We start from the raw sequence: 20,445 nt of genomic DNA, 5'->3' as shown, positions 1-20,445 counted from the left end.
TGTTGTGATTTCTTTATTTCTATTTTTAAAATTTAGCATCATACATCATACAGTATGTTAGGGTTATATGATAGTGAAGTTTTTAATTATCTTTTTTTTAAGTTGCATAAATTCAACTGCTTCTAAGCAGCCAATCACATGGCAGTGACTCAATGCATTTACGCATGTAGAACTGGTTAAGACAGCCTGCTAGCATGGGTTGTTCTGATCTACTGGGATTTAAAAAAACAAAACCCTTTTCCAGGCAACTATCTCTAGGGTGTAACACATAAAAAAAAAAAAAAGAAAAAAAAAAAAAGAAAATACCCAGTTCTCTTTGTATTATAAATAAATATTTTTGTTGGTGTCCAGTGTCAGAAGAGAATTAAAAGTATGCAGAAGAGCATCTCTGAATTCTCAACATGTTGAAATATAAAGCAGATGGGCCACAGTAGCAGAAGACCACACCAGGGGTCATAACAGGAAGTTCAGGCTGCAGTTTGCACAGGCTCACCAAAGTATGACGACAAAAGACTGGAAAAATGTTGGCTAGTCTGATAATTCTTAATTTCTGCTGTAACCAAATATTGGTGTAAACAACATGAAAGTGTGGATCCACCCTGCCTCATGTCAAAGGCTCATGCTGCTTCTGATGCTGTGAGCATGTGGAGAATATTTTCTTGGCACGCTTTGGGCCCTTGAGTACCAAGTGAGAATTGCTTATATGCCACAGCTGCCCAAGTATTGTTGTTGACCATCCATTTATGGTAGTAGCCATCTTCTGATGGCTGCTTGTAGCAGGATAACATTTCATGCCTAAAAGCTCAGATTATCTCAAACTGGTTTCTTGAACGTGACAGTGAGTTCGCTGTGCTCCAGTGGTCGTCAGTCACCAGGTCTCAGTCTATAAGGACACCTTTGGAATGTGGTGGAACCGGATTTTTACAGCATACATTTGCAGCAACTGTGTGATGCTATCGGTACGTCAATATGGACCAAAATGTCTGAATCTATGCCATAAAGAATTATGGTTCTGAAGGCAAAACTCGTACTAGTAAGGTATATCTAATAAATTGTCAATGACTATATATTTGTGCCAAATCACAACAGCGGTTGCCTCAAGGAGCTTTATATTGTAAAGTCTACAATAATATGGAGAAAACCCCAACAATCAAACTACCACTTAGTGACGGTGGGAAGGAAAAACTTTCCTTTTAACAGGAAGAAATCTCCAGCAGAACCAGGCTCAGGGACGGGGGCCGTCTGAGATGTCTGGCTGGGGATGAGGAGAGGAAGAACTTTATAAAAAAAGGAAAGTTTTAAGCCTAATCTTAAAAGTAGAGAGGGTGTCTTCCCCTGAATCTAAACTGAGAGTTGGTTTCACAGAAAAGGGATCTCAAACCAGAAGGCTCTTCCTTCAATTTTACTTTTAAATATCCCAGGAACCACAAGTACCCCGGCTATGTGACAGCAATGTGTTTTTTCGGGGCGTTATTATGAGATCTTTAAATGTCACATATCATTAATTACACATATCATTAATTACAAGTGGTTAATTGTGATTGTTTACAGATTAATTTGAGCACAAAGCATCTATAAAAGTCAGACTTCAGCATATAAACTGACTTAGACTGATGTTGCTTTGGTTTCAGGCCAAGTGTAAAAGTGTAGTTTTTGAGCTACAAAGTGTTATCTTCACCGGAGGGGTGTGGAACTGCCTGCAGCATTACAACATACAGTCATCACATACTCCCTCCCCAAAAACCTAAAGCACAATGAGTCAGTGTGATTTTATTTGCACGATTCCACAGCTGTGCTTATTCAGCACTCATTAACATGATGTTATTCATTTGTGAGAAACCAGACAGTTAAAGCAGAGGAGTGTTGAATCCAGGTTTTAAACAGATGTTTCCACAGAGTGAGGGGCAGAATGCATAGATGCATGCTATAGTTGTCTAATCAACGAACAGTGAAACTGGAAGTGAGTTCATTGGATCTGCTAAAGAGTGAAGTATCATTTCCTCTAGTCCCTAAGTCACTTTCCCCTAAATCAAACATAAATACTTGGAAATCGTGAGCGCTGGCTGCGGCTCATTCAAGAAGAAATTTGTTTTTTAATACTTAGATTTTAAATTGTTATTTCTTTACTTGTTATTCTTTATCTTCAGTCTTTTGTAGTGGACATCAAGTCTTATTTGATCACAGAATTATATTTTGTCTCATTTTTATGTGGATTTATGGCAAAGTTAAATTTTTAGTTTATTTCACGAGAATTACAACAGATCAATGAAACATATTGGAATACTGAAAACTGGTTAGGTCATGTCACCAATGGCACTTCAATGATCATAGCTGGTATGACAGAGTGCTGAGTGAAGCATTTTCCTCAAACTGTTGAAGGGGGACAGACATTAGAGCTGGAAGGTGAAAGTTCAGGCCAGGGTTTGAGGAACTTGAAAGGGGCAGAATAACAACACCCAAAGTCCATTATGGAAGGTAAGGCTTTGAAGTTGTGGGATCTGGTTTCTTAGTTGCCATACAGGACACCAGCCAATGAAGGGAATCGTCTTTCCATGACAGCACTGTTTGAGAGAGTTCTCACCTCCCAGAGGACGTTCTTTCAGAGATATCAAGATCGTTACTTTGATGGGCTGCCTAATCTTGAAGAATCTGCCTCGACTCATAGCTACAACCAGAAACCTGTAAATTCAGATCTGAGGTTATCCACATACACAGATCAGACGTACAATGTTTTCATGTCTAATGCTGTCTTCATAGTTGAGGACATCCCTCTGGTTTGTGTGCTCTGACCTTTACGTTTCTCTGAAACCTGGATGCATCTTTTCTGTTTGACATAATTAGAGGACCAGCTGTCTTGGTAGTTGTGGACAGATTTTTTTCTGTTTTCATGTTTCATGGTGAAAAACCATTTCAACCCGAATTCTGAATAATTTGAACTGATTTGATAAAGACAGGAGAGATAAAGTTAAATGTACTTTTAGAACAGTAATTAAATAAATCAATAGGGGGAAGAAGAAATCTATTCATTCTGCTCAACTGATTTCTCCTAACAGTATAGTAGGACTCGTATAGATTGCATAAATGATGTTTTAAGTAGTGGTCTCACACAATTACGTCCTCCACAGAGCACAAAAATACATTGCTAGATATCATTTAGAGTATGTGGAACTCGTACAACTACCGCCTGCATGGCCACGACAGTGACCACATTCCAGACTAGGAATGGCTTTTCTCAACTCTATAAATGTGTGTTGTTTCTAGAATAGTGCTGTGTTTTCCCCTAAGCTGCCATGGTTGCGTGGAGATCTCATATTTCTACAGGTTTGAAAGGTTACCGCTTCAGCTCAATGATTTCTAGAAAAACCTGTTTCTGTCTTCAATGCAAAGCCACACTTTTTTCATTCTTTGATTAATGATTGCCTTAGAGTAAAAGGTTCCACCAAAAAACAAAAACAAAATAATCAACAACATGCAGACAACTGTATTCCAGATAAACTGTTTATTTCTCAGTCATAACTTTCAAACTTTGCACTTCAACAGTATTTGCAAAATTAACAATGCAGCTTATGTAGACAGGATACGAAAAGGGTGCAAAATATTGATTTCACATATACAAAGAGGGATTTCTTGTCTAATGTAATAAATGCACTGAGCATTAAGTCGAGTAAATAACAACAAAAAAAGTCACACATGAATAAGCAGTAAGGGTTGGTTATGAATAACAAGGAAGAGTCTCATCACTCTCCTGGGGGCCAAAGGAGCTATCTTTGGGTGACAAACTAATCCTACTATCTGAACATGTCTCCATGACTGGAGGAAGAGACATGGATGTCTGCTCCTTCCAGAGAGACGTGGATGTCTCTCTGGAAGGAGGTACTGCCAGCACCTCAAACTCTACCTCAAAGTTGGCCATGGCCTCACCAGACTCGCGGATGATCAGGATCTCATACTCTCCGAACTGGATCAGAGCTTTGTCTGGCAGATCCATTCTCTCCAGGTATCCCAGCGCTGAGGTGTTCACAGACATTTTCCCCCTCTGGCTCAGATTCTGGATGGTAAACAGCATCTCTGAGCTCTGGGGAATGTGGTAGGCGTAGAGCGCCAGCTGCTTACGGGACACCCGGGGATCAAGCAGGATGTAGGCACAGGCCTGGTCGTCACGACCCAGCCTGAGAGGGTCATCGGCAGTGTGTCTTCTTCTGGTCCCCAGAGGAAGACGACCATAAAAGCCTTTACAGCTCTGCTGAGGATGGTAAAGCTTGATTTGGAGGCAAGTCAGGAGGTCCTCCTCTGTCTCCATCGTCAGAGACACATTCATTGTGAAAGAATAACTCTAGATGAAAAGAAGAAGACAGCTGATAGTTAAAGAAAGGACAAAAAATAAAAACCAAACAAAAAAAATAGTCATACAGTGAAAATAGACCATCTTATCTGTAAAGCAGGGTTAAATCGTACTGCATATAATCAACAAACATTATTTTTTAGATGCCTTACCTAAATGTGAAACTTTCTTAATTAAAGAACGAGGTTTTTATTCCATTCACGAGAAAGAAAGAAACTGTAGAGTTAGAAGAATCTAACGGTGCTACTGCTGCGAAAACAGGAAGACTGATTGCTGTGCTTTGCAAGCTGTTGCCTTTTATTCAGCGAGTTTTCCTGTTGGTCCAACAGTGTTGCTTTCAAGTGTAAATCCGGAAATTTTACTCTCAGGTTGAATTAAATTTTGTGAATGCAACATAAAAGAAAAAAAAATACTAATTTTCATTCAAAAGCTGAAAAACATAGCATCCAAGAATTAGACACTACAATACACAGTGCAATTATTAAAGTAAAAGTATGTCTACTGTTAAATCAGGAGACTGGACAGTAATGGCGTTACCCAGATCTGAAATATTTATGTATGTTTGATTGCGAAGTCAACGCAAACAGTTTGCCACGTGAAATTAAAGAAAATGAAATAAAATGCTAATAAGAAAAATACTAATTCAACATAATTCACTGGAGTCTTTGTTACAATTTAAATTCTTTTCCGCTGGTTTGCTGTACTGTGCGATTTTTAACGCGAGCACCTGAATGCAGCATTACAACACTGAAAATTCCACGATGACGCAACCCGGAGTAGACAGAAACGCTTTTAAAACTTCATTTGGAACCGTGTATTATGATTATTTACAATACTTTTTATGTAAACAAAGCAGAGAAATAAAATACAGACATGCGAAAATACAGAAGAAACAATTAGATGTGAAACAGAGGACATTAATGATGTTTTGTAAAAAAAAAAAAAAAAAAAAAAAAAAAAAAAAAAGTAAATGTAAATGAACCAAAAAAAAGAATTTTTACAAGAGGATTGATTAACTAGTGATAATTTTTAAGTTTTGCATATCTCGGCAGTCTTAACAAATTACTTATAGGGGTTTTTCAGAAGGAACAATGTTTTAAAATAAAAAATGAGATCTGTTTCTTTAAACGCAGTATAACAGGGTAATCTGTTAAGGAATGTAATTTTATGTATGTGAAAATTTAGCTACTTATTTCAGAATGAAAAGTCGCTCTTCATTACTGGGGTGGCTGGGGTTAGTGAAAAAATAATAATAATGTCATCAGAAGTGTCACAACCAGTTACTGTAAACAGACTCAACTAAAGACACTGCTTCTTCATCTTCCCACCCTGCGGTATTTACAACTATAACGGGAAGAAGCAACCTCGTAAAATAGACCGTTACACATTAACCAAGTACGTTTAAAACGTACTTAACTCTCTTTTCTTCACCATATAAATGTAGTTGTGAAATGTTACTGGTTAATAAATAAGAAACGGGGTGACTTACAAAACATGGACAAAAGTGTACCGTAAGATAATGTAGGGTATTTATAACAAAGCACAGTGCTATAGCTAGGTTTTTTTTTTTTATATTGTTATTATTTTTATTAGACGTGTAAAGTAGAAAAATAGATATATTATAGACTACTGGGTGTATAATGTAAAACATTTTATGCGGATAAAAGTTGTAAAATTGTTGTTTTACCCGAAGACTTTACTGCGCACGCCCGGGCGGAGGGGGGCGGTGCAGCTGGCTTTTTGTATGCCACAGGCAAGACACAACCGGAAATTAGCAAAAGGAAACCTCTCGAAGGGGACTTCAATTCCTTTTTGTGAGCGCCGACTAAAAGGTAATGAAAATAGAAAATTTAAGTCTTTATATAAATGTACTTGTTTGGCGCATAGGTATGTGTGGAGTACCATGTTAATCTCGGTACCTTTGTTCGCCCGCTAGACTCGTTGCGCGAGAATATCGACTGCGCTGCTTTGTCTGTTAGCGTGGCTAACCGGGGCTAACAGGCTACACGAGCGGCGTTTAAACTCTGCTCATTTGTTCTTTTTGTAGACATACAGATATGAAAGAAACGATTTATTGATAATAATTTTGTAAAATGATTAAATTGTTGGTACTTGTGCCGCCGTGAACGACTTCTAGGTTTTTACTATGCGCGGGCCTGTTAACAACGCTCCTGTTTTTATAGACTCAGAGAAAGGGTCAAACGTACTCTTCAATAGTATGTACTAAAAAAAAAAATGTAACTGTATTTTTCTCTCTTAACACTCTGCATTACCTCGAAACAGATTTGTAATCATGGTGAAGATTTTCGTGGGAAATCTGCCCAGAGCGACAAACGAGGATGAAATCAAGGCACTCTTTACCGAGTATGGCACTGTGACAGAATGTGCCATCATCAAAAACTTTGCCTTCGTCCACATGGACGACCGCAAGGCTGCCACCAAAGCCATCAAGAATCTGCACCTCTACAAGCTGCATGGCACGCCAATCAACGTGGAGGCCAGTCACGGGAAGAACCAGGGCTCAGTCAAACTGCATGTAGCAAATGTAGAGAAAGGATCTGATGATGAGCTGCGTGCTCTGTTTGAGGAGTACGGCACGGTCACAGAGTGTGCTGTTGTTAAGAATTTTGCTTTTGTACACATGTCCAACTCTGACGAGGCCATGGATGCCATCAAGGGACTGGACAACACAGAATTTCAAGGTAAGAGAGATTACCAACATTATAAGGAGGTCAAGAAGAAACCTTAAAGTGTTGCCTTATTATAAACCAGCCCACATAACCTGAGTTTTTACTTTTTATTTTTTTAATGTAGGCAAACGCATCCATGTCCAGATTTCCAAGAGTCGTCCCAGACATGAAGAACGGGATGATTACCCCCCTCCTCCCCCAGACAGGGGTGGCTATTGGCCCCCACGCTATCCAGGAGAGTGGCCCGAGCCTCCTCCACCTGGCTACATGAGGGGTCGTCTTAGCCACATACCCCCCGGTTACCCTGCCCCTCCTCTGCCTCCCCCTCCCCCTAGACGAGCAGTTTATCCAGATCGCCCTTACGATGCTGAGAGGGACAGATATGGCGTGGTAGATTACTATGAGAAGTATCGAGCCCGTCCGTATGGCATGGCCACCTACGACGACCAGCGTCCCGGCGTGCCTCCTCCTCCCCCTCCCCCGTCAGCCGTCGTCCGAGACCGTCTTCCGAACTCGTCGCTCGACCCATATGAGCGTCGGCCCCTTCCTCCACCTCCTCCGTCCTCATACTACGCCCGAGATCGAAGTCCGCTTAGGAGACCGCCTACCACACCAGTGCCCCCTGCCAGTAACGGCTACTCCTATGATCGCTCTGCATACGGAGTTCCACGTGCAAGGGACCCCTACGCAGATCGGCTGCCTCCGCCACCGCCTGCACGCTACGCTTATTAAGCAAGGGCGGCGCATTTTGAAGGTGAGGATAGGTCTGAGGTAGACTGGTGTTGCTATTTCCTAAAACAGCGTTCCTGTAACGGCAGAGGCAGCCGGGGATTTGAAAAGCATGCGTACAAGGTGCTGTTCCACAAGTAAATTCGTTGGTAATGCACGTCGATCCATTTAACATGGCTTTTCAGATAATAAAATAGTATTAAGTGTGTTATAATACGACAAAGATGCACTGTTGAGGATGGAATCTCTGAATTTCGGGAAAAATAAGTCGAATTAGAAATTAACCTGGAACAACGTCCTGTATTCAAGAGTTGCAGATCGTTCATTTCTGTCATTTGCTCTTTTTTTCAGGATTGTCGTCCGACTGCGTCGCCGCTCGGCGCCTCCTGATGCACGTGACTCTATCCTCTCCCTGTCAGTGGCTGAGCGCGTAACGTTCCCCTGCGATGCTGACAGGAGGAACCGAATAGCCGACGTCCACGTCTCTTTCTGTTTTTATTACTTTGAGGCAATTTTTACACTCGTATTTTTCCTCCTGGTTGTTTTAATATGTAATTGTGCTGTAGTACTTTTACTGCTTGCCGTCTGGAGTAGGTGTTTATTTTTTATTTTATTTTTTTTGTACTTTTTCGTTTGAGTAATACTGATGTTGTTTGTGACCTTAGAGAAGCTGAATGAGTTCAGCAACAGTTTCTAGGCGATACTTGTGACTGTAGATTTAACTGAACTTAACTTTGTTTGGTATAAAATCTAATCTGCACGTTGACTCCATCATGTAAAACTTTTACACCGCACAACAAACCGCTGTGAAAAACTTAAACTGCTCAAATGTAGGAGTTCGATGCATGCAGGAAGTAACTGTTAACTTACAGAAAATAAATGTCAGTCGGAAGTCTCCTCAGAGCGTTTATATGTGCATTGTCAAACACTTCTAATTAACCTGATTCAAATATTGTTGTAGGGTCACCGGAAATATCATTATTTTAAAAGTTATCCGTTTGTTAGCGATGAAATACCGTGAGACAAGCTTGTTAAAATCGTCACGCTGATTAAAAAAACACGCCCAAACTTTCCTCACTGGTCTTGTCTGAAATGCTGCAGCTTTTATTCCTCAGCAGGGCGTCTGACGTCTTTCCTCAGTGCCAAAGTTGAAGGCAAGTAAAGAAAAGCTAGCGCTCTCTAAACCTACTGAACCCACACTGGTTTTGATAGGTGAGACTGGTTTACCTTGAGTCATATTGGGGAGGGGGAGGGGGTATTACCTCAACAACTTCTGGACACCTTCGCAGTGAAAAGGTAAGTGACAGGTTACTGGATTGGAAAGAATGCTGATGTAGTGCTGAAACACATTCCACATTTGTATGATTCTTTCAGGTGAATTATTACTTTCATTCAATAGAGTTTTGTGTAGTAGCCAGAAAAAAGTTGGGGATTTCTTTAGGCTGTCTTTATGCCAAAAAAGTCCTGAAAGTACCAAAGGTAGATGCAGAGAACATGAATAAGAGAAAACCATCAGGTGTGGTCAGTTATTTAGTGATGGAATGATCCACTCTTACGCATCTTTTGGGGAAAAACATCATCATGCTGGAAAATCTTACACAAATGTCTTAAGCTAGTCAGACTGAACAGGTGAAGGAAAGTTGAGAACAAACGTTAACTCAGTTTGGTTTTGTGGAGTCTGTTAAGGCCCTTGTGCTTCTCTGAAGGTTAAATGAACTTCCACTGTCATCTGTGGTTTCTATGGCTATCTGGTGTGTGTAATAGTTTCACCACTTTGTGAAAAACCTGGCTTGTGAGTGTAATTGTTGGTTAGTACGCCTGCTTCAGTGTAGACCACAGGTGTTGAACTCCAGGCCTTGAGGGCGGCAGATTTAAATGGCTAAATAACCTCTTCAAAATGTCAGGTATGTTGACCCAAGATGTTATCTAAAATCTGCAGGACACTGGCACTCGAGGCCTGGAGTTCGACACCCATGGTGTAGACCAGGGGTGGGCAACCCCAGGCCTCGAGGGCCGGTGTCCCTCCAGGTTTTAGATATGTCCTTGAACTAACACAGCTGATTTAAATGGCTAAATTAGCTCCTCAACATGTCCTGAAGTTCTCCAGAGGCCTGGTAACGAACTAATCATGTGATTCAGGTGTGCTGACCCAAGGTGAGATCTAAAACCTGCAGGACACTGGCCCTCGAGGCCTGGAGTTCAACACCCCTGGTGTAGACTGTTTAGGGCAGGGGTCTCAAACTCCAGGCCTTGAGGGCCAGTTTGTGAGATATCCCTGCACTACCTGCTGCTGATTACCTGGATCAGGTGTGCTTTGCCAGTAAGAAGCTAGAAGGGCTGGTTAGTTTGAAAAGAAGCAGGATCGCGGCCTTCGAGGCCTGGAGTTCGACACCTGTGGTTTAGGGATTCGTAACCCACTTCCACTTAGCTAGTATGGATCAGCACTCGGTATATCTCACCCTCCACTCCAATGAATAAACAGTGCTAGTGTGGATTTGGGCCATGGGCCGGCAGTTGAAAGAACAGGTCATTTTTAAGTAATCAGACATCTGTCACATTCTCTAATGTTAAATGTGTGTGACATCACTGCATGGAGAAGAACTCGACTGTCGTCTGCCTGTCTGCAGTTTGCTAATGATAATAGGGACAAGTGAGAAGGCTGCTGGGGCAGGGGTTAGTGGGGTTAAATAAGAACAGTGGTGCTTTGGTTTGTGCCATTCCATCGCTCATAGATGGCTAATACTGGATCACTTATTTATTTGGATTCTCTCTTATCTATTTTAGGGAAATCTGAGGTTCAGAGGTGTTAGCTAGTCTGCAAAACTGTCCGGCTGTTCTTTATGTACACTGTACAGACTGTGAACGGTACGCTTTGCTGCTGACAGATTCGATGCCAGCTGTAGGGTTTCAAATGCATCTGAATTTTAAAAAAATGATGGCAGCTTTTAGGGAAAGTCGAGGTCTTTTTAAAATTGGAAATTTGAATAATTTATTTTTACAGTTTTTTTTGATTGAATGAACGTGAAGGATTTACCACAGAACACTACATTTGGACTTGAAGATGTGATATTTCTATATATTATAAATATAGATTTTAAACCCTTGTAAACATGAAGTTGGTTAACAGTGTGTGGGAATTTCACAGTAATTTCTTTAATGTATTGTTAGTTTTTGGATTTTTACAAATATCAATAAAATATTTAAAAACAACAACATGGACTCTGTTAACTTACATGCTGTTATTTAAGCTGTGTGTCTAGTTACTTGGCTGGTTGCCATTTGAGTCACTGTTTTCACTGCATTGTTTTAGTTCTGTTTGCTACTGCACATTGGCCCTGTCCAAATTTGTCTTCAAACACGTGCACAAGAAGCAATTTCTTAACATCCTGGTTTTTAATTGAACAGTAGCAGAGCTATGATACCCGAGGAGGTGTTTTTATATCATGGAGAGAGCTCTTTGCTCAATTTTTTATGGGGAAGTAAATCTAACATAGATTTTATACTACAAAGCTAAATTCAGGCTTATTGTCATGGAATGGGGAAACACTTATTTTTTTCTGTCCCATAACCAAAATAGGTTAAATATAAGGATTTCAATTTTGCTATAAAAAATGATACTTTAGGACAGTTTGTGTACATGAATTCCTACTTTTGATATAAATAAGTGCACAACTAACTTCATGTGGCAGGATTGGGCGTAAATTGATCCGTTTAAAAAGTTGTAGTTTCACTATGCCAGCAAACCTTAGTGGGTGATGTTTGCTGTCAGGACAAGGCTTTAGGTTACCATTAACCCTTTCAGCAACAATATTAATATTTTAGTGAGCATTTCTGGCAAAGTTCTTGAAGGTGAACTTATGTTGTGTGATGTTATGTATAGTAAGTGTTCAGAGCAGTAACAGCGTCCTGATTCTTCCCCATCTTGACTAATAAATTCCAAACAGCGGTAAAACAATATCTGCAGAAAGTTGCAATGAGACAATAAATACTCTTCTATCACTAGAGCGTGGAAGCTGCATTCAATAGTCACTGAGTAACCAGAAACTTCAAACTCATCAGAGGATGTTTCCCTGTTGTAAACCTGACACAAGTGACACACAGTGATGGGGAGAAAGAGCCCCCCAACTTTGTCATAATCATATTGTGTATTTAGGTTTGATTCTTATTAATTTAACTCCTCATCTTAATGAAGTTAAGGTATTTTTAAAAACATATAATGCTGTATAGAGCAGCATAGTACATATATCTTAAAAAGTGACTTTAACTTTAAGTTTCTATATATATATATATATATATATATAGTGTGTGTGTGTAATACTGATTTTCCCAGCAGAACACAGAGAATCATTCATAGTAAAACTGAAAGTAGAATATCAAGTTTAGGCAAAGAATGAGAAGCATAATTTTATCTGCTTTTTCTGGGAAATGTCATTTAGTCATAGGCGTGCTGGAGCATCTCCAGCTCATCTCATGTAGCATGAGATAAGATAACAATCTGATACAGCTTCAGCTGAGTTCCCCCTTTGTAAATTCAGTAATGTAGGAACATGAACCTTTAGACTTTTCTCTACGACAATAAGAACTAGTTTTTGGACCTGACCCAGAGGTAACAGATGACCTGTGTGTCTCTATGGCTGGCTTACCTAATTCAAATTATATTTTCTCACTATGGCAACAAAAATTCGTTTTTGTCTGAACCTGCCATACTGGCTAGTAATGATGCAATAACAGTAGCCTACATTCCCCAAAGTATTTTTTCTGTTTTGACCTTCCATATATTTGATATGTTTCACCAAACACCAAGCATACAGGCACACACACACTGAAACTGGAAACTAGCCAGCTGACACACAAAGTTGATGCTGAAGGCAGACGGTCTAAAGAGAGCATTTTAGCCAAGCTGAAGCTGAAACAGGCTTTGTGAAGCTTACAGAAATATGTGCAAGAGCAAAATGAAAGGTGAAGTGAACTGTTCTGCAGTAACATTAGGATGCATTTTGCTTCATTTCAAGCCATATACTGTGGGTATTTTTCCTATTTACACTTGTGTAACCGGTTGCTGTTTGTCAGACTGAAACTAGAATGCAGTATGTTGCTTCACCAAACAGTCTGATGGCTAAACAACTTCTTGTTGACACTTTGAGGAGTTTATGTGGACTTATCTGAGACTTTTGCAGTACCTGCAGCTACGGATGTCACTTTTATTTCCTTGCATAGCCCCGAGCTGGAAAACCATGTTGTAACTGTTACACTGAAGACACACAAAGGAAATTAGAATTATAAATTATATTTAATTATATTCATCTGACAAAACGTCAGAATGCTGTGTCTGAAACTATTCGGGTTTGCACTTTGTCGTGTATGTAGATCACTTTATAACTGTAACTGTTTTATCTGATCACTTGATAAACCTGTCTCAATAAGCCAAATTGGTTTGTGTTCAAGGTAAAGGCCTCTATAAACCATTTCCATGAACTCAAAGTGTGTATAATTGGCAGTCACATCAAACATTATCTAAAACCATGTGCAGAAAAACAGTTTAATTTCTTACACTGAAAATATAGAAACAAGTAACTTTAAGGTTCTAAAACATTTGCATTTAAAACACTTTAAATGTAGCTGTGATCATATTATGATCAGAGTTTTTTAATATCTACAGGGTACAAAGAGGGCAGATTTGTCTCAGCCAGCTTGAACTCTAATGTAACAACACCACAGCAATTTGCCTGTAAGTTCACTAAGTCATTAACATAAACAGAATACATGTCAGTAAGGATAGTGCATCTCATCACTCTCCAGAGGGTTGCGTACACTGAGCTCAGCTGAGAAGTTGTTCATCATACTTGAGTCTGTGCTCATGGGTGTCTGTCTGGAAGGAGGTGCTGCCAGCACCTCAAACTCTACCTCAAAGTTGGCCTTGGCCTCACCAGACTCACGGATGATCAGGATCTCATACTCTCTGAACCGGATCAGAGCTTTGTCTGGCAGATCCATCCTCTCCAGGTATCCCAGCGCTGAGGTGTTCACTGACAGTTTCCCCCTCTGGCTCAGATTCTGGATGGTAAACAGCATCTCTGAGCTCTGGGGAATGTGGTAGGAGTAGAGCGCCAGCTGCTTATGGGACACCCGGGGATCAAGCAGGACGTAGGCACAGGCTTCGGTGTCACGGCCCAGCCTGCGAGGGTCGTCGGCAGTGTGTCTTCTGGCTCCCAGAGGAAGACGACCATAAAAGCCCTTACAGCTTTGCTGAGGATGGTAAAGCTTGATTTGGAGGCAAGGCAAAAACATAATCGTAGATAAGAGTGTGACTTAGTTTTCAAATTGTAGAAGATCACTGCTTTTAACCGGTAAAATGGAAAACAAGAAATGCAAAGTATCTCAGTAAAAAGATTCAACTAACTGTGCTGTCGCTGCCAGAGAAAAGTATGAATGAGTCTTTATGACTACTGCTCTTTACAAGCGGCTGTCTTTGTTTCAAGGAAGTTTCCTCATTGGCTCTGTAGTAACCCTGCTGGTTTCAAGTGCAAATCTGCAAATACCACAAAGACTGTTCTGGATGAAGTAAAGTTCACGTTATTGGAAAAGAAAAAAAAAGTTTATTTGATTTGATTTTGTTAACAGTGTAGAATTTAGGGTAGGTTTCTGTAAGACAAGTCAGGAAAATAAAATTTCCCTGAAAAACGTGTTTAGTGAAGAAATACTTAAGAGAGGACTCTGTGACTGCATGGCTACTATTGACACAGTATATTCTCATAGCTTGGTGAGTAGTCTAACACACACTCTATGGATGAGCGTATGAACGTCACACTACACTGGTGAAATCTCCACCTGGAATCCTTGGATGAACCTTAAAGTTGACATGAAGGCACAGCATCTGTTTCACAGTATCTAAAACTAGAGCGGGAAGAAGGAACTCTGCAATATTCAACTGTTACACATTAACTAATCCTCTGCCACGATATGAGTCAAGCAGAGAAAAGCTAATGTTAATAAATGTCGAAGGAGAGGTGGATATGACCAAACATGTACAAACCATTTCATACCACAGCTTATGAAGTCACTTACTTAAGGGCTATGGTATGATACAGGAAGTTTGTTTAAGGCTGTTCAGACAGAAAATAGTGCAGTATTATAATTTTTAAGTGTACTGGGCATATTGAATAGAAAGTAGATTATATGTACCATAGAGTTATTAGTTATCATTGGCTTGAAAGGTCTAAAGTACTGGTTCACTTTTCTTTAAATGAACCAGTCCTTCAGTAGATCAATGCGCCCTCCTATACACAGGGTGGCGCTGTGTTTGTCATCGAATCTAGCTTGTATCGTGTCAGGCAGGCAAAAAAAGCACCGGAAGTCGGTAAAAGGAAACGTCTCTACGGGTTTTAAATCGCTGTGGCGGCTAAAAGAAGCAGAGCATGTATATCGTCTTGTCACGATATTTACAACTGTTCGCATTTTAAAGGCGGGATAGTTCCTAACCTCCGCGTTTTTCCCCTCTGCCGCGCTGTTGAGTGTTAGCTTAGCTTAGCTTGCTAGCGGACTGTTTTTAGACGCTTGTACGCTTTCAAAGTCTATTTACCACGCTGTAGATTTGCGTGCACAGCTATAAGTAGTCACCCATCAAAGCCAGAGCTGTCCAAAAATGCTGCTCTCCCCTCTGTTTGACAAGCTCCATCTTTGTCATCTGATCACAACTACCTCCCCAAAAAAGCTTTCAGATGCAGTACCTGCTTGTGGCCACAAGAATGCAGTAATTTACAAGACAAATACAAAAAAGTAATATGCGATCCTGCTGCTGTTCTAAGACATCAGGAGGACTGTTGCTTTCATTTATTTTCATCAATACTTAAGTTAATCCTGTTTCCAAGTATCCTTTTTGTCTATAAACGTTTTTATTCAGATATTTAACAATGGTGACGATATTTTTGTGGGAAATGTGCCCCAAAAGGCAGTCGAGGAAGAATTCAGTCTTTACTGAGTATGGCACAATCACAGAATGCACCATCATCCAAAACTTTGCCCTCCGTAAGGCTGCCAACAAAGCCGTCAAGACTCAGTCATGGGAAAAACCGAGGCTTGGTGAAACTGAGTGTCACGAATGCAGAGAAGGGATCCGATGACGAGCTGTTTGATGACAAGTAAAACACAGTAGGGTCAGGGCAGTGGTTCATTTACTTTCTGGCAAAAAAAAGACGTTTGCGATTGTTCGGTCACTCGTCTGGTTGACCTGATCTGTTTGAAGGATGAAGATTTTCACCAGGAGATCCACGATCATCACTACAAGAACAGCAGTCAAAGCAGTTATTATTAAACATGCCAGCTCAATTATTAAACTAGAACTGCTGCTCATTGGACTCATTTACCACCTGGGCCCAGTCAGCAATCACCTCTCTGAGGTCATATAAGCTGGGGATGAGCTGTGAGCAGGGAGGGACAGAGGGGTGGAGCAAGAGAGGAGGAGGCGGAGAAAAGCACCACGCCCACACAAGGGCAGTATCAGGAGGCCCAGCTAGGGCCGTAACACTCTGCTCGATCAATAAAGTGGACAAAACTTAAGAAAGCTCTTAAGAAAGGAGATGTTGGTGCTCATGTCAAATTTTCCGTTTTGAAATCCACGACAGAATGCTGCATCACCACTAGACCAGTGCATAGAGGCGATGCTCTGATCTTGATTCTGTTAACATCTATTCTGGACCACAATGTGTAAGTTATAACTCTGGAGATGTTGGAGCACCTCAGGGTGACCTCTTCATCAGGCTGGACCTCCACAGTCTGAGACTCAGAGGTCAAAACAGTCTGAAACAAACAGTTTAATTACTATTTTTATTATTTTAGCTGGGAAAAAGAGCAGTTATCATTCCAGTAAATAATCCAACAGTTGCAGTACAGTGATTCAGTTTCAGTACTTACTGAGAAGTAAGTCTGGGACTATCTTTGAGATCCTGTACATGGGCTGTGGTTAGAATGAAGTAGAGTGCTGTACATGTTAATTTGTTTATTCAAACTGGACACTTCAGTTCGGTCTTAACCAGTGAATTAACAAGCTTTATCTACCATGGTGTTCTAGGTGGACATAGAACCTGGTCCCCACAGTACAATGATTAAGTCAACTGATAACACTGGTTTTAAAAAGAATGCAAAAAGGTAAAAGTGTTTAATTGTAATGCAACTTGATTTCTGAATGTATTTTATAGGGTAAGGCCTATTTTCCCATATGGAGACAATGTCATGCAGCCATTCGCTGAAATTTTAAATGAATTGAGTCACACACCACCAGGTTGTCTTTGTGAGTGTTATTTAATTCTGTAAAGACTTCAAACAACAGTACAGATAACATGACTGCAGTCTGCATGCTTTGTGACAAAGAGGGATTGTAAGTCTAGAATATCTGTAGAGACAAGTTATCTGCCATGGGCACAGAACAGTCAGAAAGATGACTGTGAGGACTTTAGAACCTTTTTTTGTGTACTGTTGGTTATATTGGAGTAAAATCCATTCAGTAAACAATATTAAAAACCTGCAAGATGTGAAAGTGTTGCATGTCTGATCTTTAACACATTCTCCAGAACTAATGGAGCACCATGCTTGAGAAAACAGCATGAGCACAGTCAGTTATTACTTTATCTACTGTCCTTTGTGGCTAAATTGTGAAAGATGCAGGAAATGCTAGCATGCTGGTGAACGCTCTTCTTCCTGTTGTTTAGAATACAGCATAGACCAAACCACACACTGTGGGCAAACTACTGCAAATTTTGTATGTGTGCCTGAATACTTGGCTATCAGTAATCTGTGCAGTTTAAAAAGAGTTTCCGTTACAGAATTGTAGGAAATATCACCTGCACCAGTTTGGCAGTGGGGCGGTGATGATTTGGAGAGGCACATCCATGAAGGGACATACAGACCCCGACCTGCTACCCACTGGTACCCTGACTGGGTGGTACTGAGTGGTTCCTCAGACCGTAGAGCTTTTTTCAGACCTCATGTGGGGCAGCCGACTCTGAATTCCTTTTGACTGAGGACAGTGCCTGGTCATATGTGACCAGCTGGGTGGGCAGTGCAGAGACATTAACTGGGTCTTAATTTCTTTAGACCTAAAATTGAAAGAATCTGGGATGTTACATATCACATATCCAATGCTGCCAATACACACACTGTTCAGGAGATCACTCATCACCTCTATCTGAATCTGGGAGGAGATCTCCTGTGACATCGTGTGCTATCTTATCAGGAGAATACCCAGGCCTTGTCTCATGCTAATGGCAGTGAAGAACAGTGGCAAAAAGTAATCAATCAGGTTTACAGGACTATATGAAACAAAGACATGTTCTGCCAGTGAGATGCCATTACTAGAATTATAAAGAAAAAAACATGCAATTAAAATAATAGCACATAGTAAGAAATTAAAAAAAACCCCCAATTCTTTTTGTTCATTTTTGTCCAACTTTTATTCATAAAATCTTTTTTTTCAGCTATGGAAATCCACCAAACAAACATCAGAAAATCAATAATAAAACCTCCGTTCCACACAGTTCCAGATGTTTTCTGATTCTATCTAGTGGAGGAATAAATAACATCTGAGTCCACTTCTCTGACTGATGCCAGTCTGTGGTGACTTTCTGTTTTTGGATGAAATGTCACAGCAGCATAATCCGGGTCTGAGCTCTGGCTCTGTGAATAAAAGAACTATCAGTCTCATAACTAAGCGGGTAAAGAAAAAGAAACATCGTAGTCTAGGAAGGACACAAAATGAAACACATCACCTCTTCCTGTAGATTCTGTTCTCCAATGTGAGGTACTGCAAAGAACAGAAATAAATTGTACAGTTATTTTAGTTGCAATGTTTCTAACTAATGCTATTGAAGGATTTTTTTAAACAAGAAGAAAAATGGTTCTGTTATATAGCAACAGTATATGTGAAAATCTGTGGAAACAAAAATACCTTTCTGGAGATGTTTGATTTTAGCAGCCAGATAGATGACGGCCATAATGAGAAAAACTGTCAGAGCACCCAGGACCACACTCATCATCTTTGGTAATCCATCAAACACGTCTATGAGAAACATAACTGAATTAAATAACAGTGACACAGTGTGCTACAGTTATAAATTAAATGCTAAGTTTAGTGTTGTTAAGTTTTAATGCTAGGAAGATTTTCCAACTTCAACATTCCGAATGTAAAACTTAGATCCATGTTTTCATGCATTCATCAAAATGAAATCAATATAAAATTCCTACCATGGACCTCTACATTTGTTGCATGAACAATAACTGCATAATTGCTTAAGTATGTTCCACAGAAATACAGCCCCGAGTCCAATAAATCCACTTGTTTGATTTTAAGAAACACGGTGGATATGTTGGTGCTCATTTCAAATTTTCCACTTTGAAGTCCTGTGCAGAATGAAACGGGTTCATCGGGCTGGGACATAGAGCAGATACAGTGGAGTTCAGATCTCTTGGTCACTCTGAACCAGAATATCTCTGTGGGAGAACTGGAATAGTTGGAGCACAGCAGCGTGACTTCTTCTCCAGACTGAACCTCCAAAGTCTGAGAATCAGAAACAGAGATCCAACCTGAAAATAAGAACAAAACAAAACTGAAATTAAAAAAAATTCCAAAAAACTGGACATGCAAGATAATGTTTTGGTAAATGAATTAACAGAATCGTATAGAAAATACAATCAATTCTGTGTAAATGAATTCCACTCACTGAGGCTGAGGAGAAATAAAACTGTGAGAGAGGGACTGCTCCACATTGTGCATACGATGCCCCTGAAATGAGCTCTACACAAAGGTCTGAAAAGGTGTGGTTTCTACTATAAGCTCACACATATGAACACGCCTACACACAGTTTAACACCGATGATTTTGCTAATTAGTCTCCAGTGCTGCTTTCTTCAAGTTGTTTGTATAAATGTTACCGTTTGCTTTGAGAAAATTAAATGTAAGAGACAAATTACATGATTGTCCACATATAAACAAATTAACCAAATTAAAAATAAATCTTCAACCTTGAAAGTATGTTGTACACACCATGTTTAATAATTCATCAAGCTTTCCATTAAAAGCAAAAAACAGTTAATTGCACTTAATTTTGGCTATGGATTGTGAGTGCCAACTGAATCGGTTTGGGCCATAGACAGTATAAATATGGATGTCAGCTTCTGGGTTGGAAAAATTAAGCCAATGTGCAAGTCCATTGCCTGTATTCTCTCAGAAAGCCACCAGATGGCAATAGGTGTTGTTGCAAAGAAAGACTTTGGTCCTGTAGAAGTCTACAGGAAAACAGCTTAATGACTTGGACCCTATAAGTGACTGAGACGGGACTCTCTTCTAGACACTCTAATACCCACAGGCACATTTCAGATTTTTCATTTAAATTTTTCAGATTGTCTATTTTATTTAATTCATTTAATGTACAAAATTCACCTACGTGGTGCATACAATGCTACTTACTTACTGCACATATTGTCCACCATGTATATATTCACTTAATGTATGTAATGTTCTTCTCTCCCCCTTTTGCACAGTCGAGGAGCGTGTCAGGATACATTTCATTGCGTGTCGTACCTGTATAACTATGCATGTGACAAATAAAGAATCTTGAGTCTGTTAACTTTTGAATGAGCTTATGGCAGGGGTCGGCAACTACATTTGTCCAAGGGCCTGAATTTTTCTTGGCA

The 20,445-nt window shown here is 40.0% G+C and overlaps 3 protein-coding genes across 3 annotated transcripts; 1 reads left to right on the top strand and 2 right to left on the bottom strand.

Moving 5' to 3' along the window:
* Positions 1-3,434: 3,434 nt before the first annotated feature.
* Positions 3,435-4,682, bottom strand: tifa (TRAF interacting protein with forkhead associated domain). Its single transcript, XM_084924571.1, has 2 exons — positions 4,495-4,682; positions 3,435-4,333 (listed from the first exon to the last, which is right to left on the bottom strand). The coding sequence occupies exon 2, from the start codon at positions 4,316-4,318 to the stop codon at positions 3,713-3,715; it is 606 nt and encodes a 201-aa protein (XP_084780697.1). The 5' UTR covers positions 4,319-4,333; positions 4,495-4,682; the 3' UTR covers positions 3,435-3,712.
* A 1,367-nt stretch (positions 4,683-6,049) lies between these two features.
* Positions 6,050-8,834, top strand: LOC146391635 (RNA-binding protein 4.1-like). Its single transcript, XM_084924570.1, has 4 exons — positions 6,050-6,174; positions 6,626-7,044; positions 7,157-7,786; positions 8,113-8,834. The coding sequence occupies exons 2-3, from the start codon at positions 6,636-6,638 to the stop codon at positions 7,762-7,764; spliced, it is 1,017 nt and encodes a 338-aa protein (XP_084780696.1). The 5' UTR covers positions 6,050-6,174; positions 6,626-6,635; the 3' UTR covers positions 7,765-7,786; positions 8,113-8,834.
* A 4,257-nt stretch (positions 8,835-13,091) lies between these two features.
* On the bottom strand, positions 13,092-16,098 carry LOC146391634 (TRAF-interacting protein with FHA domain-containing protein A-like). Its single transcript, XM_084924572.1, has one exon. It carries the CDS (start codon positions 14,047-14,049, stop codon positions 13,528-13,530), a length of 522 nt encoding a protein of 173 aa, XP_084780698.1. The 5' UTR covers positions 14,050-16,098; the 3' UTR covers positions 13,092-13,527.
* Between the last annotated feature and the right edge of the window lie 4,347 nt (positions 16,099-20,445).

This window comes from Perissodus microlepis, chromosome 3 (assembly GCF_051167445.1).
Source record: "Perissodus microlepis isolate ML-2025 ecotype Zambia chromosome 3, ASM5116744v1, whole genome shotgun sequence".
Lineage (NCBI taxonomy): Eukaryota > Metazoa > Chordata > Actinopteri > Cichliformes > Cichlidae > Perissodus > Perissodus microlepis.
Note: the sequence above shows the minus strand (reverse complement) of the source record. Positions and strands in the feature narration are given on the sequence as shown.